The 23,799-nt window shown below is 42.0% G+C and overlaps 1 protein-coding gene across 1 annotated transcript; it reads left to right on the plus strand.

Moving 5' to 3' along the window:
• Window positions 1-1,809: 1,809 nt before the first annotated feature.
• LOC139424705 (actin-related protein 2-A) lies at window positions 1,810-22,359 on the plus strand. The gene is made up of 10 exons (XM_071176788.1): window positions 1,810-1,953; window positions 4,053-4,163; window positions 8,617-8,832; window positions 9,619-9,691; window positions 10,545-10,681; window positions 10,946-11,095; window positions 13,500-13,645; window positions 19,911-20,043; window positions 20,660-20,849; window positions 20,939-22,359. The coding sequence occupies exons 1-9, from the start codon at window positions 1,906-1,908 to the stop codon at window positions 20,828-20,830; spliced, it is 1,185 nt and encodes a 394-aa protein (XP_071032889.1). The 5' UTR covers window positions 1,810-1,905; the 3' UTR covers window positions 20,831-20,849; window positions 20,939-22,359.
• The last annotated feature ends 1,440 nt before the right edge of the window (window positions 22,360-23,799 follow it).

The raw sequence follows: 23,799 nt of genomic DNA on the forward strand, positions 1-23,799 counted from the left end.
ATATATATATATATTATTTGACGAAACATTGAATTCGGCCTGCTCATACAGTGGGGCAAAAAAGTATTTAGTCAGCCACCAATTGTGCAAGTTTTCCCACTTAAAAAGATGAGAGAGGCCTGTAATTTTCATCATAGGTACACTTCAACTATGATAGACAAAACGAGGGAAAAAAATCCAGAAAATCACATTGTAGGATTTTTAATGAATTTATTTGCAAATTATGGTGGGAAATAAGTATTTGGTCAACAACAAAAGTTTATCTAAATATTTTGTATTGAGCAATATACCCTTTGTTGGCAATGACAGAGGTCAAACATTTTCTGTAAGTCTTCACAAGTATTTTGGCCCATTCCTCCATGCAGATCTCATATAGAGCAGTGATGTTTTGGGGCTGTTGCTGGGCAACACGGACTTTCAACTCCCTCCAAAGATGTTCTATGGGGTTGAGATCTGGAGACTGGCTAGGCCACTCCGGGACCTTGAAATGCTTCTTACGAAGCCACTCCTTCGTTGCCCAGGCGGTGTGTTTGGGATCATTGTCATGCTGAAAGACCCAGCCACGTTTCATCTTCAATGCCCTTGCTTATGGAAGGAGGTTTTCACTCAAAAGCAGCCTGGTGCAGGTCTACAATTTTGTTTCTGGTGTCCTTTGACAGCTCTTTGGTCTTGGCCATAGTGGAGTTTGGAGTGTGACTGTTTGAGGTTGTGGACAGGTGTCTTTTATACTGATAACAAGTTCAAACATGTGCCATTAATACAGGTAACGAGTGGAGGACAGAGGAGCCTCTTAAAGAAGAAGTTACAGGTCTGTGAGAGCCAGAAATCTTGCTTGTTTGTAGGTGACCAAATACTTATTTTCCACCATCATTTGCAAATAAATTCATTAAAAATCCTACAATGTGATTTTCTGGATTTTTTTCTCATTTTGTCTGTCATAGTTGAAGTGTACCTTTGATGACAATTACAGGCCTCTCTCATCTTTTTAAGTGGGAGAACTTGCACAATTGGTGGCTGACTAAATACTTTTTTGCCCCACTGTACATGGAAAAACAGACAAAAATGTAAAAAATATATAAAGGAAGTTTGACTGTGTTGGTGTGTGTGGACCATGATAGATCCTTAGTAATGTGGACACAGAGGAACGTGAATCTCTCGACCCGCTCCACTACAACCCGTCGGTGAATGGGGGCGTACTCGGCCCTCTGTTTCTTGTGGTCCAAGATCAGCTTCTTTGTCTGGCACCACACTGCCAGGTCTCCCACCTCCTCCCTATAAAAAAAAACACCCCCCCCCCCCCTCCCTATAAAAAAAAACAACCCCCCCCCCCCCCCCCCCCCCCTATCCATTGCAGCGCCATTCTCGGATCCCCCATGACCCGGTTGGACATGACTCCAACAGCGTCACCAGGAGGGATCAGCTAATGAAGTTGGCCACTAGAGGCCTCTATCATTTTCTATGGTTGAAATATACTTATTCTGAGAAAATGTGCAAGAATTGAAGGTGCCAACAAATTTTACAGTAATTATTAGAATATTTCATTGTCATATAAAAAAACAGATGCTCTTCCCTCGACGTAGATCGATCAACTTCACTGTTTTCGGCGTTGGCCCACCAGGCCACCACCTAAATGCGTTGATAAAGCTTGCATTATGGATATTTCCAAATTCTGATTGACACAACACCGTCAATCAGTGGGATTGTCGAATAGAAAAGTGTATGGAAAGGCGTTGCCATCCGTAATTGGCTGAATTTCTTAGCTATCTCTACCCTGATAGGTGTGTGTAATATGGGCATGTGTCATACATTCCGGAAAAAGCCCTTTGCTAGAGCCGGGGTGCTGTTTTCCGCCTTGCCGAAGAAAGTTGTGCCAGGGAGGGTTGCTGGTTTCTGTATTCCGAGAAAATGGACAGCCAGGGAAGGAAAGTGGTGGTTTGCGACAATGGGACCGGGGTAAGTTTACAAACAGACCGTGTTCTATCGTCAAATTATGAGGGTTCCGGCTTTTGTGCAATTTGGCAGATGAGATGGGGAGGAACAGGAAGTAGCTCGCTTCATTGCTAGCTTGTGTAGCCACGGTCTGTCAGTTTGTCAATTAGTTATGCATTCATTGAGGTTGGTGCATCTGTCAATTAGAGGTGGCAAGGTTTACACCGGTCGGTGGAATGTTTAGAGTACCGATTGTTGACTAGAATTCGTGAATCAGTGGGAGTAGCCATAAATATTGTTATCGCTGCTGTCGGCTGCTCGTGCTGACATTGCGAACTCGAATCGTCTCGAGCTAGTTAGGTTGCTGGCCAGCAAACTCAATAGCTAGCCTTAAAATGTACAAATCGCAGTTATTGTTTTATAGCATGCTCCAGAGATCACTTAAATCTCGTGTTCTGCCACATTTAGCTATATCATATGTATTCATCAGACATTTTCCTACATTTCCACCCCTTGCTTCGATTTGATTGTTAACTCAAACTAACGAGAGCTCTCTTTTCGAACTTGCCAGCGTTATTGTTAATTGCAACAAATTGGGCAAGGAAAAGACGTGATCTATTGCGATTTATTCAGGAACTCCACATTTTTAGATACTGTTTGGTGTTGTTCACAAAGAATGATGATCCAGCATCTGTAGCCCAGCCCTCACCCGAAACCTCTTTGTACTTGTAGCAAGTATTTTACACTGCTACGTTGTTGCGTAATTGGATGAGGATTTACGCATATAGTTTAACTAAACCAGGCACCAACAAACAAGTATCACAATTAAAGTATTGCTACCAACTGTTGAACAAGTTAACCAACTTGTCTCGAGCAGTAGATAATGCGCATGCCTCATTCTTGTACAGTGAGGAAGTTTGAAACCATTCTTCCATGTAAGGAGTTCTCAGATCAATTGCAACTCTCTTGTAAAATATGTTTGTAGACATGAGTCATCTGTTTGAAATGGACAAATAACAATTCATTTATGCTGTTTTCACCTCCATCATTTTACCTTAGTATTTAGCTGGACTATTCTTTCATCCATCTTTTTTTTCTCAATATTTTTGTTGGCTGTGTTCCATTCAGTGGTTAGCTGACTTGTCTCTCTCCAGCTACCTACCACAGAGAAACTATGCTGCTTACAGCCTTTGTTCACACTGCAAATAAAACAGCCTGATAGCTATTCATAGCTCGGAGAGTGTAAATGGGACACGCTGTACACTGTAGCCTACTTCCTGTCTTTATTCTTGTCTTTGAGTTACCCCTTCCTCTCCGGGCTGATGATGTCATGTCTACTTGATGATGCATGTCATACACTTATTTTATTCTTCTCACCGGCAGGTTGAGGATATGGTCATTTATGTAATGTAACGTAGGTGAAATGAAGATTATGTCATTAATCATTTATGTAGGCCTAAATAAAGCCCAAAGGATCTTTAAACATGCATGGAGAAGCGATCGTATTGTTTCATGCGCTAGGCTATTCCTTGAAGCCAAGCGCCTAGTACAACCTAACAGGTTTGAATGAAATTCCCTGCATAGGTTCTCTACATAACTTCCTAAGCATGCTGCAGGTCAGGCACGTCGGGTAGTGATTGTGGGAGGGTAACACTACCAATGCTGTAACTTTCTCTGTAATCCCTCAGTGTTCACAAACAAAGTAGGGTGGAGTTGCTGGTGCTGGTCTTTTGTCAGTTTTGCATTTCCCTCACTAATGGTTAGGATTTGGGGAGGGCAAGCTGATCATAAATCTGTACCTAGGGGCAACTCAAACAGCGCCATGTGACTCAGAGAAAGTAGATAAGGCTCTAACTTCTGGCTAATGAACAAGACACGTGAAGTGCATTATTGATCTGGCTAGGTTATGTTAGAGTTATTGGACTAAAAGGTTTTATTTTAATGTAGTCTGCTAAATGCTTTGATGTGACTCCTAGTATTTGGCTCTAGGCTTATTATTAATCTTTATACATTTTTTTATCATTCTGTGTGCTATGAAAATGTATTTGACCTATGTTATTTACCAACTTGCAAAAAAGTATGTTTGTCACTGACCCTGCCCTTGTCTCTCCCTTTAATCCTAGTTTGTGAAGTGCGGCTATGCAGGCTCCAACTTCCCAGAGCACATTTTCCCGGCGTTGGTTGGCAGGCCAATCATTCGCTCCACAGCTAAAGTGGGAAACATTGAGATCAAGGTAACCTCACTGGTTTACTTCACAGAAGTGTTTAAATCCCTATGATATCTAGACATAAATATGTATTCTTTAGTATTTACTCAAAGTGGTAATAACCTGTTTTTGAAGGGGGTCATATAAACATTGCATTATTTTTTTAACAGGTAACACACTGAATTCTGTGTGAAATAGGTATTAGAATGTGTGTTGAGTGTAATACAGAATTCATTCTAAAATGGGTCCTGTTTTGTCACACAAACAGTCACCAATAAATCCACTATAATTGCGAATTTCAATAAGCATTTTTCTACGGCTGGCCATGCTTTCTACCTGGCTAGCCCTACCCCGGTCAACAGCCCTCCACCTCCCACAGTCACTCGCCCAAATCCAGATAGCTGATGTTCTGAAAGAGCTGCAAAATCTGGGCCCCTACAAATCAGCCGGGCTAGACAATCTAGACCCTCTCTTTCTAAAATTATCTGCCAAAATTGTTGCAACCCCAATTACTAGCATGTTCAACCTCTCTTTTGTATCGTCTGAGATTCCCACAGATTGGAAAGTTGCCGTGGTCATCCCCCTCTTCAAAGGGGGAGACACTCTAGACCCAAACTGCTACAGACCTATATCTATTCTAACCTGCCTTTCTAAGGTGTTTGAAAGCCAAGTTAACAAACAGAATACAGACCATTTCGAATCCCACCGTACCTTCTCCGCTACGCAATCTGGTTTCAGAGCTGGTCATGGGTGTACCTCAGCCACGCTCAAGGTCCTAAACGATATCATAACCGCCATCGATAAGAGACATTTACTGTGCAGCCGTATTTATTGACAGAGTTGAAAGCCTTAGCCAGGTCAATCACAACATTCTTATTGGCAGACTCAACAGCTTTGGTTTCTCAAATGATTGCCTTGCCTGGTTCACCAACTACTTCTCTGATAGAGTTCAGTGTGTCAAATCGGAGGGCCTGTTGTCCGGACCTCCTGCAGTCTCTATGGGGGTGCCACAGGGTTAAATTCTCGGCCCGACTCTCTTCTCTGTATACATCAATGATGTCACTCTTGCTGCTGGTGATTCTCTGATCCACCTCTATGCAGACGACACCATTCTGTATACCTCTGGCCCTTCTTTGGACACTGTGTTAACTAACCTCCAGACGAGCTTCAATGCCATACAGCTCTCCTTCTGTGGCCTCCAACTGCTCTTAAATGAAAGTAAAACTAAATGCATGCTCTTCAACCGATCGCTGCCCGCACATGCCTGCCCGTCCAGCATCACTACTCTGGACGGTTCTGACTTAGAATATGTAGACAACTACAAATACCTAGGTGTCTGGTTAGACTGTAAACTCTCCTTCCAGACTCACATTAAACATCTTCAATCCAAAATTAAATCTAGATTTGGTTTCCTATTTCGCAACAAAGCATCCTTCACTCATGCTGCTAAACATACCCTCATAAAACTGACCATCTACCAATCCTCGACTTCGGCGACGTCATTTACAAAATACCCTAACACTCTACTCAGCAAATTGGATGCAGTCTATCACAGTGCCATCCGTTTTGTCACCAAAGCCCCATATACCACCCACCACTGCGACCTCTACGCTCTCGTTGGCTGACCCTCGCTTCATACTCGTCGCCAAACCCACTGGCTCCAGGTCATCTACAAGTCTCTGCTAGGTAAAGCCCCGCCTTATCTCAGCTCACTGGTCACCATAGCAGCACCCCCCCGTAGCACGCGCTCCAGCAGGTAAATCTCACTGGTCACCCCCAAAGCCAATTCTTCCTTTGGCTGCCTCTCCTTCCAGTTCTCTGCTGCCAATGGCTGGAACGAACTGCAAAAATCACTGAAGCTGGAGACTCTTACCTCCCTCACTAGCTTTAAGCACCATCTGTCAGAGCAGTTCACAGATCACTGCACCTGTACATAGCCCATCCGTAAATAGCCCATCCAATCTACCTCTTCCCAATACTGTATTTTTTTTTTATCTTGCTCCTTTGCACCCCAGTATCTCTACTTGCATATTCATCCTCTGCACATTCTGCCATTCCAGTGTTTAATTGCTACATTGTTATTACTTTGCCACCATGGCCTATTTATTGCATTACCTCCCTTATCCTACCTCATTTGCACATGCTGTATATAGACTTTTCTACTGTATTATTGATTGTATGTTTGTTTATTCCATATTTGTAACTGTTGTATGTGTCGAACTGCTTTGCTTTATCTTGGCCAGGTCGCAGTTGCAAATGAGAACTTGTTCTCAGCTAGCCTACCTGGTTAAGTAAAGGTAAAATAAAAAAATGTGTACCCATCTGGGGAAAAGGGATACCTAGTCAGTTGCACAATTGAAGAGGTGTCCCCCACACCTTTGGATATCTGCCTTAATCTCACAGATGACGTCGATTAACTGCCTTGCTCAAGAGCCGAACTGCAGTTTTATTTTTTTACACCTCAGGGATTCGAACCAGTGACCTTTTTGTTACTATCCCAACACTCTTAACCGCTAGGCTAACAACTTCATAGCCCTCATGAATGATATTTTTCTTTTTTGTGGAGATTTGGGAAAGTTCTGAAATGGCTGCAATGCCTTGTGGCGAAGACTATGGTTCTAAGTTTTTCAGAACATGTAGACCTACCTGGAGAATGGTGCACATTTCTTGATTTTCACTACTTTATGTTAGATTACATTTGGCTTATTCCCTCCACTGTAAACCTGTTGGCGCAATTTTCCTGACACATCCTGGATAAGGAAGCTATTTCAATGGAGATATTTAATTGACCATGCTTTAGTCCAGGACTAGCCTTAATCTGTGTTTGGCGAAACCAGCCCTTTGAGTTTAGTTTCTCATAGTATTTGTGAGTAAAAAAAAAAAAAAAAAAGTGTTTCCTCATTGAGTGTCCTTTGGAAATCCAACATATCCAAACACTGGTCCCTGATATTTACAATGGCTGTTCGAGTCCAAAATGGCACCCTATTCCCTACACAGTGCACTACTTTTAACCCTATGGGCCCTGATCAAAGGTGGTGCACTGCGTAGGGAATAGGGTGTCATTTGGGAAGCTGGCCATGATTTGTTGATTTGGCCTAATGTCGCACCTTGTCTTGCTATCAGGGTGTTACACCTGAACATTTCCTCTTGATAACATCGCAGCGTTATGAGAGGATGGGCGGGCGTAGGCCATGGTTTTTGTAGGACACGCACGGATTCACCTCTGACCTTGGCTCCTCTGACCTCTCTCTCTCTGTTCTATCTTCTGACCCTGCTTCATCCCGCTCTTCCTCCCACCTCTCCTCCTCCTCACCTGTTGAGGTAGAATAACAGAAAGATGGTAAGTGTGTATGTTTAGTTTCATGGGTCCCTGCTGTCTGCTCAGACAGTGAAATGGCTGCTCTCATCATCTCTCCGACAAGAGTGGTCCTTTTTTAAATTCTATCTGTCAGTTTGGCGTTGCTTCCTCATTCCCCCTCTACTACTCTTTCCCTGGTTTTCTGTGATGAAATGGTTGTTTCGGCTAACCTTACAAACTGTATTACCTCTGTCTTGTTTTTTTTGTTGTGTTTTTTGTTTACAAATCAACATGTTAAATACAGTGGTCTGAACACACTGGCAGACATTCATGGTCTTGTGCACATACAGGCAGTTGCAGAAGGAAACCGTGATATCAATAGTAGAGGTATCATCATATACCTTTTGGAGGGGAAGTCATGACAAGGGGAACATGTCTGCTGAAGCGTCTCATGTTAAAATTAAACTTGCAAGCTGCCTCAGAGCAAAAAAAAAAAAAAAAAAAAAAAACGACCTCATTTAGCATTAGTTTGCCCATGCAGTTCTCTGCCAATATGAGTGACATGTTTATTTGGCAGTAGACAGTCAGGCCTATTGAGTTTGCCTATACTATAGGTTCTAGACACTTTTCAATAGGATCTGCATCCCAATTAACCAGATGGACTCCGCTCTACTAACAGTGTGCTCTGACTGCATGGCTGGAATCTCTATCTAATGTGGCCTCCTCTACCACCTGCTCTCTGGAGCAGGGCTGAACGTATCGTCAGCTCACTAAAAGCAATGTGCCCGCAGAATGACTAGATGTTGACCACAAGGGATGTTTGACTTGTTTATTGTGGCATGCAAATGTCCTTTTTTTTAGGGAAGTTCTTTACGTTTGTTCTGTAGAGTGTTTTACGATGGTGGATGTCCTTTTGTGACATTGTTACCTTAGTACCCAGAGCTATCCAGCATTATTTTTGTTGTATAACTGTGGTCAGTCGGCACTGACACTGTGACAGTCAGTTTGTTGCTGTGGTACGTCAATGACTTGGGTGGAGGTCACTGCATCGTTTCCATGCAGTAATATTCAGTGGCTACTGCGCTGTTGGGGTTCCTCCAAAACAGCGGGTTCATTTTAAAAAGTCACGCCCGTGTTTTAGCTGTGGTCTGAAACTCTGCTCTTTATCCCCTCCCTCCCCAGGACCTGATGGTGGGGGATGAGGCGAGTGAGCTGCGCTCCATGCTGGAGGTGAACTACCCCATGGAGAACGGCATCGTGAGGAACTGGGACGACATGAAGCACCTGTGGGACTACACCTTTGGTCCCGAGAAGCTCAACATCGACTCGCGCAACTGCAAGATCCTGCTCACCGAGCCGCCCATGAACCCAACCAAGAACCGCGAGAAGATCATTGAGGTGTCTACATTTTCTTTTAAAAGTGTTTATTTTTGTTAACCCACGACGACTAAATCCGTTGTCAGAGGACAATTTCATTAACATGCTTTAGTTTTGAAAGTGTGTATTCTGGAGTGTACCCGGGAACGGCTGGAGGAGATTTCCTGTAAGGTCTTTTATAAGGTTCCATTGTAGATCTTAAATGATTCATCGGTCATAACAGTGATGTCCGTAGCGGGAGCGCTAGTGCCTCCTCAGCACAGAGCGTTTATCTTGGAGTTGCAACTTGCCAGTCATTGTGACTAAGGCAGCAGCACTGCCTGGCAGACCTGGGTTCAGCAAGTATTTGAACTCTTTCAAACACTTTATAGTTTGATTGAGCCTGTCTGGAGTTTCACATGGTGGACATTGCACTTTTGGGACTACTCCATTGTTTCCATTGTGCCAGGCAAGGTCAATCAATCACAGCTAAAGTATCTGAAAGATTTGAAATGGTATTTGAACCTAGGTCTGCTGCCTGGCGACAGCTCCTCAGTGGGAGTCTGTCAGAGCCACTGTTATTGAGTCGGGGTGGCCAGTCATGGCTAAATGTTTTGAGTGCAAGTCCTTTTTACCCTTTTCAAATTGAGGTTTATGAACATGGAGGTCTATTCCTTGTGATTGGAAGCTGAGGTTAGATTTGTTGTGGTTTTCCTAGCAGTGCAAAAATGCTAATACAAATTACCTTTATTTTTGCAAGATGTTTAACTTTTTGCATTGACTACATTTTCCAGTGACATACCCTCGCACTCCCTACCTCTTTCCTAGGTGATGTTTGAGACGTACCAGTTCTCTGGGGTTTACATAGCCATCCAAGCTGTGCTCACACTCTATGCTCAAGGTAGGTTCTTTAAAGCAAAATGATGCAACTAGAAGGAAGGTAGGACACCTAAAACCAGTGAAGAGCACTGGGCACCTGAGATTTCACTCCAACGAATTGCAAGTTAAAGTACCTTTCAGAACACATGGAGGAATGTAGGAGGTTAAACCCAGTAATTAGCTTTTGTGACGGCAACAATTATTTGGGGCTTAAACTTAAACTTTTTCCGGAACAGAAAGTACCAGATATTGACTTTATATTTTTAAATGGTTATTAGTTAGTAGTTGCACAATAATAACCTATGAGTTCCTTGTTTTCTTTGAGAAACAAATTAAAACAATTGATTTGGTACCAGATAGTTACCAATTATTTTAAGTACCAGAAACTACCCATTGATACCACATCCTTTTTCCTACCGTAGTAAATACCTAGTATCATAAAATAAAGTGCTTCCATTTGCTTGTTTGTAACATTGGTCTTTCTCTGAAAAAAAAAAAAAAAACACAGCTGTGGAATGAGGGATGAAACACAGGCTGTGCTAATGTGTGACCCTTTCAGTAGCAGGCCGAGAGTTGAATATGCAGTAGCGCGTAGCTGTGTACTTTGTGTTCTATACTAGACTTTCGTTTGTAGGATGTAGGCCTTTCATTGGCCCATGCATTTTTTTTAAAAATTTTATTGAACCAATGTATTCTGACGGAAAACTCGTTGACACCAAGAAATCGGTAATGACAATTAATAAAAAGCTTTCCGTTTCAAACGAGTAATGACAGATGGTCTATAATGTTTATGGGCTTTGGAAACGATGGATGGGTTTTCTCACTGGCCCTATTCTGTTGGCGCTGCAGTTTAAAAAAAACACTATTTTTTTTAGGTCTCCTGACCGGTGTGGTGGTGGATTCTGGTGATGGTGTCACCCACATCTGCCCTGTGTACGAAGGCTTCTCCCTGCCCCACCTGACCCGACGCCTGGACATTGCAGGACGGGACATTACGCGCTACCTCATCAAGGTACACCCTCGTTCCCCACGGGTGACTCAGGCTGTCTTAGAATGTCCTGTCCAGAAACAACTCCTAGCCCCTAGCATGTGTAGATGTGAGAAGACTGAATAAGGCATTATGATGGATATTGCACCTTGCCCATTGGTGCTTCCACCATATATATTTATAACTATCTTGCCTAATAATATTAGTTTTGCAGTCCTTTACAACCTATGAGATCTCTGCAAACCAACCAAACACATCCCTTACCTCTGACTTTTATCCATCATCCAGTTGCTGTTGCTAAGAGGCTACGCCTTCAACCACTCGGCAGACTTTGAGACGGTGCGCATGATGAAGGAGAAGCTGTGCTACGTGGGCTACAACATCGAGCAGGAGCAGAAGCTGGCACTGGAGACCACCGTGCTGGTTGAGTCCTACACGGTCAGTAACATAGTCCTACAACGTCATCATCCTGGTCGAGTCCTACACTTCCAGTCCTTATTGTACAACCCTGTTTCAAAGTATTTTCTCTTGTTGTTTTTGGGCATTCTGAGCCCAACCCTGATTTGTCATCTACAGCACACCAGATCAGTGTTTGGACGAGTTACTTAAAGTCATATTACTAGTTAAAACCTCTTACTTCTACCCCCTCCTTTTTCGAACATTCTGTTAAAAATCGCGCAACTTTTCAGCGTCCTGCTACTCATGCCAGGAATATAGTATATGCATATGATTAGTATGTGTGGATAGAAAACACTCTGAAGTTTCTAAAACTGGTTAAATCACGGCTGTGACTATAACAGATCGTGTGTTTCATTGAAAAACGCAAGAAAAACTGCTCTCTGAAAGCTAAAAATAATTTCCATAAGTCACTTCCATGGGTTGTTAAAAGGGGACAAAATTTAATATCGACCTGCATGCAATTCATACAAATTCCACACGATGTCGCCATTGTCGTCATTTTCAATTGAATTTTTTGTTGGAAAATCCAACTATCTGGATTCCGTTTCTTCCAGTCTCCACCAGGATGCTGTGAATGTGGACATTGGCAGCCATTGATTTGCAGACGAGGAGCTATTGAATATACATCGCCCTGTAATCATTTTGATAGATTATAAACGTTTACTAATACCTAAAGTTGGATTACAAAAGGATTTCGAAGTGTTTTGTGAAAGTTTATCGTCGACTTTTTTAATTTTAAAAAATGACGCAGCGTTTAAAAACAATGTTTTTTTCTGAATGACACAGCTTCCATAGAAAGCTATTTTGGGTATAAATGGACCGATTTAAACGAAAAAAAGACCCAATAGTGATGTTTATGGGGCATATAGGAGTGCCAAGAAAGAAGCTCGTCAAAGGTAATGAATGTTTTATATTTTATTTCTGCGTTTTGTGTTGCGCCGGCTAAGCTATATCTTTGTTTACATCGCATTCAGGCATTTTGGGGTGTTGCATGCTATCAGATAATAGCTTCTCATGCTTTCGCCGAAAAGCATTTTAAAAATCTGACTTGTTGGCTAGGTTCACAACGAGTGTAGCTTTAATTCAATACCCTGCTTGTGAATTTTGATCACGGTTTGAGTTTTAACGAGTACATTTAGCATTTAGCGTAGCGCATTTGCATTTCCAGGTGCCTAGTTGAGACATATGCGTCTCAAGTAGAATCAAGAAGTTAACGCGTTACATTTAACAAAAGTATGTTATAATATTATCGCCAGTACATAGATGTATCGAAGGCACATTTGTCACTAGACAGAAAAGCCTAGAGGCTTTCCCATCACAAGTGATCAATGGCAAATATAAGAGTTGCACCCTCTATATATTTCTATGGAGACCGGCTGCCATGACATTTCTCCAAACAGCCTTTCTCTGCTCGCTCGAGAATTAACTGAAACAATTTGAGATCGGCTCATGGGAAATGCGCCCGGTAGAGGGATGATTCTGAAAGTAACGCACACGTTGTTTGACAGTAACTGTAATATTACCCAATTTGAAAAAGCTACAAGTTACATATAAAAGTAATCTGATTATGTAATGATTACTTTTAAAAACACATTACCCCCAACACTGCACCAAATTCTACTTATTAAAGTCTTGCATGGTAAGGGTAACACCATCCTACACCAAGAATAATAGGATTCATCTGTATTTGAAGCCTGGCTATATGGTAACACTGCCTTCTTATGGACATAATGTATCATGCAGATGATCAGGTTATAATTTTAGAGCATTAGAAGCCATATTTAGTGTGGGAGGAGCTCTTGAACCAAGCTCTGGATGCCCCCAGGTTACTTAGTCAAGTCAACCACGTGTCCAAATCCCTGAGCAACCCGGGTTCAATGGCCGGTAGGGGTCCCTGTGATGTAAAGAGGGAGTGGACGGAATTTTTCATGTGTGGCCGGCGGCGGCGCACCTCCTTGTTTCCCTGCCCAAATCCTGGAGAGAGAAGGAGAGGCGGAGGACATAGGATGGAACAAAAGCACTACTGTAGTGTTGAAGAAACATCATTTCCTGTACAACCCAGACTCCCACGCCACGTGCTGACCTGGTGTCTGTTTCCTCCTCTGGACTCCAGACTGGAGCCGTCAATGGGCCCTTTATGCTCCCTCCCTCAATGTTCCACCACGCTCTGTAAAAGGCCTACTGTATGTCAGCCGGCTCCATCTGACCAGAGGTTGAGAGACTCTTACTTAACGTTGCCAGTTCCAAACATTGTCTATTGTCCATCTCTAGCCTAGCATTGCCTTCAGATTTCCCTAGCGGTGTTCAAGCAGAAGAAAGCCATCTTAATGTCAATTAAATGCTTTCCGATGTGTGAATGTTGTTCCCCTTTCTGTGTCCCCAGCTCCCCGACGGCAGGATGATCAAGGTGGGAGGGGAGCGGTTCGAAGCCCCTGAGGCTCTATTCCAGCCCCACCTCATCAATGTGGAGGGAGTCGGGGTGGCAGAGCTTCTCTTCAATACTATCAATGCAGCAGACATCGACACCAGGTAACTCCACGACCGACTCCCCCTACTTACTAGTGACCTAGCAGTGTCCAACCCTCTTTCACTTCTTTGTCATTTCATTAGTTAACATTCTAGTCATTGAGTGGATTTTAGAGAAACAACAAATGTCGGGACATACACGTGTCTTATATCGGCTGAAAGCTTAAATTCTTGTTAAAGTAACTGCACTGTCCAATTTACAGTAGCTATTACTTCGCAAAAATGCCATGCTATTGTTTGAGAGCTCCTAACAACAAGTGTTCACCGCGATAGGTTTGATAAATTCACCTCTGAAGGTGAAATGTGTACTTACATTCTGAAATCTTGCTCTGATTTATCATCCAAAGGGTCCGAGATAACATGAAGTTTTGTTAGATAAATATCCTTTTTCATATCCTAAAAAGGTTCATACAGCATGCACAATCAATTTTGTATTTCCACTTGTTGAATTTGCAAAGAAAGGAATCTGTGAAAATTTCATAAGAATGTTGTTTCAATAAGTAAAATCACATTTGTATATATTCCTCAGATCCTAGAAGGTAACAAAACTTCACAATTTCATTAGGGGTGTAGTATATCCTATAGGACATCATATTTGGTCAGAGAGTGCAGCCTTCATGGCACGCCAAAGATGCGGTTGGCCATCATTTGAATGACTATCTTTGTCAAATAAGCACCAATCGGAGTCAAACATAGCTAGCTAGAAAACCAATGAGCCGGGCTTTACGGGAGTATCCGGAAACCATGTATATGTTGTCATATGTAGCTACTAACCTTGTACGACAGCATGCCTTTTCATTTTGGACAAAAATTCTAAGGATATTCAGAGTTATGAAACTGTTTTTTGCAAATGTTGAACTTATAATTTGGCTACTTGTACTTGGTAAGCTAAATCAAAGTCCAAGTATACAGATTTGACGATATTCTTGCAGAAAAATGGATATGAATGCAAATGTCTCCTTCACGATTTGCCCAAATGTGCCTGGGTACTTCACACAAAGTGTTGTAGGTCAGTCATTCTTCAAGTAATCCATCTGAAACTTTGCACATACACTGCTGCCATCTTGTGGACACTATCGGAATTACAACCAGAGTGATGGCTAGAATTATGATCTTTCTCTTGCATTTCAAAGATAGTGGTAGAAAAATGCTTTTTCTCTCTCTCTTTAGTATTTTTCTTATACCAGATCTATTGTGTATTATTCTCCTACATTCAATTCACATTTCCACAAACTTCAAAGTGTTTCCTTTCAAATGGTACCAGGGATATGCATATCCTTGCTACAGGCAGTCAGTTTTGGGTTTGTCATTTAGGCGAAACATTTAAAAAAAAGGAGGATATCCCTAAGTAAAAACAAAACAAAAAATGACTGAGTGACTAGCACCCAATGCTAAAAATTCCCTCAACCCTTGCTCTCATTACTTGACATGTATGCGTCTCATGCACGTGACCAATAAGGCCTGCCCTATAGCATATCATAATCGCATCAATAAATTGGTTCTAACAAACTCTGAAACGTGACAGCGAAATGGATGCAGAGGACATGACAAATAAACTAGAAACAGTTGAATGTTTGCTGGTTGCTCAGGAGGTAAAGGGGAAGTCAAATGTGTGGAATAAATTTGACTAGTTGTGGAAAACACTGGAGATCAAGAAAAATAAGTTAAGGAGGAAGTGCTGGGTGGATATTATGTGTTCCAAACAGGTACTGTTAGGTTATAATTGTTCTAACCGTTTGAAACAATATAAGCAACACAAAATAAATTATAAGCGGACCAGAGAGGCTTTTGTAACGTTTTATCTGTAAAGCCTTTATTGCAGCAAAGACTAAACCGTAGCATTCATTCGTTAATGCAATTCCCAAATGGAACGGTTTAGGCCTATTTGTCTTTATGCTAATTATTCAATATTCGCTTTATTGTATTTTAACTAAAATGCTTGATTGCTTTTCAAATCATGAATGACTTGTATGCTGTGTGATGACATGAACTAATAAATTATTGATTGATACGGTAGCTTATAAGTATTGAAATATAGGCCTAAGTAAGTTACGGTATTAAGACGAAACAGGATGTGCTCTTTGGCCTACAGCTCGATGATGGTTATACAAGGCTGCTATACTAAACCTACTTATGATAATGACTACTTATTATTATGATGTTCATAATAATAATTAAAAATGACAATAAGGGGATCAAGGAAAAAGGAGGGTTATTATAAATCTACTATTTTCTGACAATTTTGGAAAGATGTAAACACTAAATGGAAAAAAGTGTAAAGCCTTTACAGCATAGCAAAGATTTTTTTTAAAATGTGTGAAATTGTTTATCGACGTGGTTGCATGAGGCTTGGTACTCACGGAATCAGTAGGCTATTAAACAAACACTCAAACAGGCAACAGAAGTAGGATCTGTCTTTCTGTAGATGTACCAGTCAAAAGTTTGGACACACCTACTCTTTCCAGGGTTTTTCTTTATTTTGACTATTTTCTACATTGCAGAATAACAGTGAAGACACAAACTATGAAATAACACATATGGAACCAAAAAAGTGTTAAACAAATCCAAATATATTTTAGGTTCTTCAAAGTAGCCACCATCATTACTTTAAGACATGAAGGTCAGTCAAGCCGGAAAATGTCAAGAACTTTGAACATTTCTTCAAGTGCAGTCGCAAAAACCATCAAGCGTTCTGATGAAACTGTCTCTGAGGAATGCCACAGGAATGGAAGACCGAGTTACCTCTGCTGCAGAGGAGAGTTACCAGTCTTAGAAATTGCAGCCCAAATAAATGCTTTACAGAGTTCAAGTAACATACACATTTCAACATCAACTGTTCAGAGGAGACTTTGTAAATCAGACCTTCATGGTCGAATTGCTGCAAAGAAACCACTACTAAAGGACACCAATAAGATGAAAAGACTTGCTTGATGACAGCTTTGCACATTCTTGGCATTCTCTCAACCAGCTTCATGAGGTAGTCACCTGGAATGCATTTCATTTAACAGGCGTGCTTTAAGGTAATTTGTGGAACTTAATTAATGCGTTTGAGCTAATCAGTTGTGTTGTGACAAGGTTGGGTTAGTATACAGAAGATGGCCCTGTTTGGTGAAAGACCAAGTCCATATTATGTTAAGGACAGCTCAAATAAGCAGAGAGAAATGACAGTCATTACTTTTAGACATTAAGGTCAGTCAATCTGGATAATTTGAAGAACTGAAAGGCTGCTGCCTACATTGAGACTCAATCACTTGCCACTTTAATAAATTGATCACTAGTCACTTTAAACAATGCCACTTTAAATAATGATTACATATCTTACATTATTCATGTGTATATACTGTATTTTATACCTTCTATTGCACCTTGCCTATGCTGCTTGGCCATCGCTCATCCATATATTTCTATACACATATTCTCATTCACCCCTTTAGATGTGTGTATTAGGTAGTTGTTGGGAAATTTGTTAGATATTCTTACACTGTCGGAACTAGAAGCACAAGCATTTTGCCACACTCGCATTATCATCTGCTAACCATGTGTATGTGACCGATACGATTTGATTAGAAATTTCAAGTGCAGTCGCAAGAGCTATGATGAAACCGGCTCTCACGAGGACCGCCACAGGAAAGGAAGACCCAGAGTTACCTCTGCTGCAGAGGATCAGTTCATTAGTTACCAGCCTTTGCAGGCCAAATAAATGCTGCAGAGTTCAAGTAACAGACCCATTTTAACATCAACTGTTCAGAGGAGACTTTGAATCAGACCTTCATGGTTTAATTGCTGCAAAGAAACCACTACTAAAGGACACCAATAAGAAGATACTTGCTTGGTCCTAGAAACACCAGCAATGGACATTAGACCGGTGGAAATCTGTCCTTTTGGTCGGAGTCCAAATTTTAGATTTTTGGTGTCTTTGTGAGATGCAGAATTGGTGAACGGATTATCTCCGCATGTGGGGTGTTCTGCTGGTGACACTGTGATTGATTTAGAATTCAAGGCACACTTAATCAGCATGTCTACCACAGCATTCTGCAGCAATACACCATCCCATCTGCGTTGCTCTTTGTCCCACTCATTTGTTTTTCAACAGGACAATGAACCAAAACACACCTCCAGGCTGTGTAAGGGCTATTTAACCAAGATGGAGTGCTGCATCAGATGACCTGGCCTCCACAATCACCCGACCTCAACCCAATTGATATGGTTTGGGATGAGTTGGACTGCAGAGTGAAGGAAAAGCAGCCAAAAAGTTCTCCGCATATGTGGGAACTCTTTCAAGACTGTTGGAAAAGCATTCTAGGTGAAGCTGGTTGAGAGAATTGCAAGGAGTGTGCAAAGCTGTCATCAAGGCAAAGGGTGGCTACTTTGAAGAAACTCAAATCTAAAATATATTTATATTAACATTTTTTGTTGGTTACTACATGATTCCATATGTGTTATTTCATAGTTTCGATGTCTTCGCTATTATTCTGCAATGTAGAAAATAGTCAACAAAAAACACCAACCTTTGAATAAGTGTGTCCAAACTTCTGACTGGTACTGTATATGGATGATTAATAAAGCAAGACACATTTAACAGTTGGGTTGTTGTTTATAGACCTAATTTAACTTCTTGCTCCTACTTGAGACGTCTGCGTCTCAAGTAGGCACCTGGAAATGCAAATGCGCTACGCTAAATGCTAAATGTACTCGTTAAAACTCAAACGTTCATTAAAATATACATGTAGGGCATTGAATTAAAGCTACACTCGTTGTGAATCTAACCAACAAGTCAGATTTTTAAAATGCTTTTCGGCGAAAGCATGAGAAGCTATTATCTGATAGCATGCAACACCCCAAAATGCCTGAAGGCGACGTAAACAAAATAATTAGCGTAGCCGGCGCTAAACAAAAACGCAGAAATAAAATATAAAACATTCATTACCTTTGATATTCTTTGTTGGCACTCCTATATGTCCCATAAACATCACAAATTGCTCTTTTTCCCGATTAAATCCGTCCATGAATGCCCAAAATATCCATTTGTATGGCCTGTCTGCATCACGAAAAAAGCTCTCTTCCAACACGCAACGTCATGTTTAAAAATTAAATAAGTTGCCTATATTCTTTGACAAAACTTCAACCTACTTTTATAACCCAACTTTAGGTATTTGTAAACGTTAATAAGCGATCAAATTGATCACTGGGCGATCTGTATTCAATAGCAGCTACAAAAGAAAAGTGTCAATTTTTCAATCTTCCAAAATCGATTGAGGTAGGCTGGATGGAATCAAGGATCTATTCGTAATGTCTCAATGGATTTTTGTCAATGAAAATGACGTTTTTGGCGACATCGTGTGGAAGCTGTAGGAATTGCATCCGTCTCCATATTAAATTTGGTTTCCTTTAAATAATCCATGAAAGGGGCGCATGGATACTTTTTTCAGATTTCAGTGACCAGTTTTTCTTGCGCTTTTCGATGAAACACACGCTCTGTTATAGTCACAGCCGTGATTTAACCAGTTTTAGAAACTTCAGAGTGTTTTCTATCCACACATACTAATCATATGCATATACTATATTCCTGGCATGAGTAGCAGGACGCTGAAAAGTTGCGCGATTTTTAACAGAATGTTCGAAAAAGGAGGGGGTAGGATAAAGAGGTTGTTGTGGTTTCCTCTCGCCTCACTTTTCTTAGACAACTCCGCTGCTACCTCCGATCGTCTCCCAACTCCGCTGCTACCTCCGACGCGTTGTTCTCAACACCAATATGCTGGTTAATTTTGCTATTATGCACATAGCAACATGGTCTAGGAAAAGGCGTCAATTCAACAGCGCACTCATGTTTCACGACCACGGACAGTGACCACTATCCAACGAGAGACCGCATTTGTTATAAAATAGTATTTTTATTAGTGGTGCACCATTGTTCTAATGTAATATACAATTTCAGCAATGCATTTTTTGCTACTGCTCAACTAATAAAATCTGTTGGCCAACAGCCAATTGACCAGTCGACTAAATGGGGTCAGTCCTAGATTATCAAAATGTTTCTCCATATTGTATTTTTTTTGTCTAATATTCTATACATCCCTTTTTCTCTTCTGTAAACATCCTCACTTTCTCTCCTCAGGGCTGAATTCTACAAACACATTGTGGCAAAATGTTCTCTTTTTTCCTCTCTCCATGTCGCCCTTCTTATTCACCTTAAGTTATTTCTCTCCATCACCTCTTCCTTCATCCAGGTCTTCTCTCCTCCCTAAACGTCTTCTCCTTCGCTCCACAGGTCTGAGTTCTACAAACACATAGTGCTGTCAGGGGGCTCCACCATGTACCCTGGCCTTCCCTCTCGACTGGAGCGTGAGCTCAAGCAGCTCTACCTGGAGCGCGTGCTGAAGGGAGACGTGGATAAGCTCTCGGTGAGGGCACACACAACGCCATTTGTATCTTCAAAGTAGCATGCTTTAAGTACATGTCATATTTTATTGTTGCTGTTTTTAGTGCAGGTTTTACTGTCCAATTTTTGACTTTTAACAGATGGACAACTACTAACAGACATTTAACAATCCATTTTCTCACTGCAGTCATTTGATCAGCCACCAGGAGGCGGTGTTGCCCTAAATTGAAATAGTGTACACAACACGAGCACTGAGTGTTTCAACACTGAGAGGGAACTATCTTTGTCATGGGACCATGTTTAAATCATGTGCTCAACAACTAAATTAAAATATAATGTCTCATTGTTCCTCACTCATTCCTTTACACACTGATTGCTAAATTTGGCAACAATATCCACTTCAGCATTTTCATTGCCAGGCCTGCTGGTTCAGTTCATGTAATTATTAGACGATTTCACACCTATTTTTAGCTAAGGTTGTTAAGACAGACATTTTTCCTCCCACTCTTTGCTCTCTGCCCCTTTCCCTTTCCTTATTTCTCCTCTTCCCCCTATTCTTATGCTTTTGCTTTCCCTTCTCACACTCTTCCCTTCTCCTTATCTTCTATTCTGGCTCCTCCTTTCCTGCTTGTGTGCAGAAATTCAAGATCCGGATCGAGGACCCCCCTCGGCGCAAGCACATGGTGTTCCTGGGCGGGGCCGTGCTGGCCGACATCATGAAGGACAAGGACAACTTCTGGCTGACAAGGGAGGAGTACCAGGAGAAGGGGGTTCGTGTCCTGGAGAAGCTGGGGGTCACTGTCAGATAAACCCCCCCAAGATGCACATGTCTGGGCTAAGTCTAAAATGGCACCCTATTCCCTTATTGCACTACTTTTGACCACACCCCATAGGGTAGTGCACTATCTCGGGAATAGGGTGCCATTTGGGATGTAGCCTTGGTCTTGTCTCCCGCCCTCCTCCTCCGCTACGTCCTCCACTTGATATCCATCTACAGCTCACTTCTTAGCGACCCGATCATCTGTTTTTTACCACCCCTGTCCCAGATTTGCTCGCTCACTCTCCAAGGGCATGTTGTGACAGACGGTTGGGGATGTGGGAGGAGATGGATGAGGTGCTGACAACATGTCTCCTGGGAATAGTTTCAATCACGTTGCCCAACTTATTCTGGCAAAACATGATCCCAATGATCATCAAGATGAAGTCAATTATTATTAGGGATTCATTTATAGAGGGGGTGTCGGATTCTCCTGTGTTGTGGGCACAGGGTACACAAGGGGCCTCCATCAAAGGCAAGCTGCCTTTTAAAATTGTTTTAATTCCACCCTTCTGCCTACCTTTTGTCTTTTTGTCCAGTCTTAATGAGCAGGTGATTTCTTGCTCCTCTTGAGGAGGTTGTGTTAATGTTGGGGGGAGGTCAGGGGGTGATGGTGGATTAGAGTGCAGGTGGTTTTTGGGGCATGTTTCTCCTTCTCACAGGGTCCACCTGCCCACTTGTCTGAATCCCATATCTAGTCTGTTGCCATTGTGTCGTAAGAGGGATGTGATGATGACAAAAAAAACGGTTGGCCTTCCCTCACAATAAAAAAAGGCACTTCATTCCACTGATGGCTAAATATTTGCCATGTATTCAATTCCAATGAGGACTGCTCAGCCTTTTCTTTGAAGTCATGTTTTGTGCTCACATTAATTTTGCTGATGCGCTTTCCTTTTGGAGGAGAAGTGGTTTTGCCTTTCGTTTTGTCAGACGGACAAATAACGTCTTGTATTTTTTTTTTGCAGTGCATTACTCCGGTGTTTTTTTTTTTCGTAACGAGTGAGGATGTGTTGTCCTCATCATGGCTGTTGGACACACGAGTCATTCGGTTTTTAAGGTCTGGGTTACATTTTGCCCTCAACAGCAGGTCTAGGATCTCTATCCCAGGCCTATCCTTAACCATTGTGAGCTGAACAATGCATCAGACCTAGGACCAGTTGTTAAGGGCATACTGAACCGTAACCTGTTTAGAGGGGCAGTCATTCTGAGACCAGTAGGAACTCTCCCTAGTCTCCGCTCCAGTGAAGATTCTTTTTTTTTTTTTTTTAGGTCGGGGGGTTGTTGGGGGTGTTGAACATTTGTAATATTAATAAGAATCAGTAGACATGGAGACCACATAAAAGCTGGTATTTAAGGTTTTCCTTTTTTGGTTTTCATATGTATATGAACTTACACAATATGTGTGTATCATTTTATTTTTTCTCCAAACAGTCATCCAGTGCCAAGTGCAGTTTTTTTTGTTTTTTTTCATAGCATAACTGCCTACCGCTGATTTTTAAATAAAGCAAAGTGATTTATAAATACCTGGTGGTGCTCTGTCTTTGAGATGTACCATGTGGTCGCCATAAATACTTGTGACATTATCGTCGTTGTCGGCAGTGATCCTAAATAAGACCGAATTAGAAGGCAGATGGAATTGCCTCAAAAGAATGAAGTTGGTACATTCACGTGTACGGATGCATGGGTGTGCTGTGTAACTATGTGGTCATATTTAGAATGAAGGCTGCAGAGAACAAGAATGCGAGTGGCTTTGTGAGTCTGTCAATTCTATTTGTCACATGTTCGTAAACAACCGGTGTAGACTAACAGTGAAATGCTTACAGGCCCTTCCCAACAATGAAGAGAAAGAAAATAGTAAAACAAGCAATAATAAATACACATGAGTAACAACTTGGCTATATGTACTGGGTCCATATGCTGGGGCACGAGGTAATTCCGGTAGATATGTACATATAACTTGAAATAAAGTGACAAACAGTAGCAACAGCATATGTGATGGGACAAAGTTAGTTAAAGGGTCAATGCAGATAGTCCGGATAATTATTTGGTTAACTATTTAGCAGTCTTGTGACTTGGAGGTAGAAGCTGTTCAGGGTCCTGTTGGTTCCAAACTTGCCTTGCGGTAGCAAAGAGAACAGTCATTTGCGTGACTGGAGTCTGACAGTTTCTTTTTTAGAGCCTTCTGACACTGCCTGGTATAGAGGTCCTGGATGGCAGGGAGCTCGTCCCCAGTGATGTACTGTGCTGTACGCACTACCCTCTGTAGCGCCTTGCGGTCGGATGCCAAGCAGTTGCCATACTAAGCGGTGATGCAGCCAGTCAAGATGTTCTCAATGGTGTAGCTGTATAATGTTTTGAGGATCTGAGGGCTCATGCCAAATCTTTTCAGCCTCCTGAGGGGGAAGAGGTGTTGTCGTGCCCTCTTCACGACTGTGTGTGTGTGGACCATGATCAGCCTTTCATGGCTATAGAAGAGACCGCTACGGGGCGATAGTCATTTAGACAGCTTACCTTGGCGTTCTTGGGCACAGGGACTATGGTGGTCTACTTGAAACATGTTGGTATTACAGAGTCCGCGAGAGGTTGAAAATGTGCAGTGAAGCCACTTGCCAGCTGGTCAGCGCATGCTCTTGAGTAGGCGTCATGGCAATCCGTCTGGCCTTGTGAATGTTTACCTGTTTTAAGGTCTTACTCACATCCACTATGGAGAGGGTGATCACGCAGTCATCCAGGAAAGCTGGTGCTCTTATGCATGGTTCAGTTTTGCTTGCCTCGACGCAAGCATATAAGGCATTTAGCTCATCAGGTAGGCTCGCGTCACTGGGCAGCTCGCTGTTTCCCTTTTGTCATCCGTGATAGTTTGCAAGCCCTGCCACATCCGACCAGCGTCAGAGGCGGTGTAGTAGGATTCGATCTTAGTCATATATTGATGCTTTGCCTGTTTGATGGTTTGTCGGAGGG

The sequence above is a fragment of the Oncorhynchus clarkii genome, chromosome 13 (genome assembly GCF_045791955.1).
Source record: "Oncorhynchus clarkii lewisi isolate Uvic-CL-2024 chromosome 13, UVic_Ocla_1.0, whole genome shotgun sequence".
In the NCBI taxonomy this organism is placed as follows: Eukaryota; Metazoa; Chordata; class Actinopteri; order Salmoniformes; family Salmonidae; genus Oncorhynchus; species Oncorhynchus clarkii.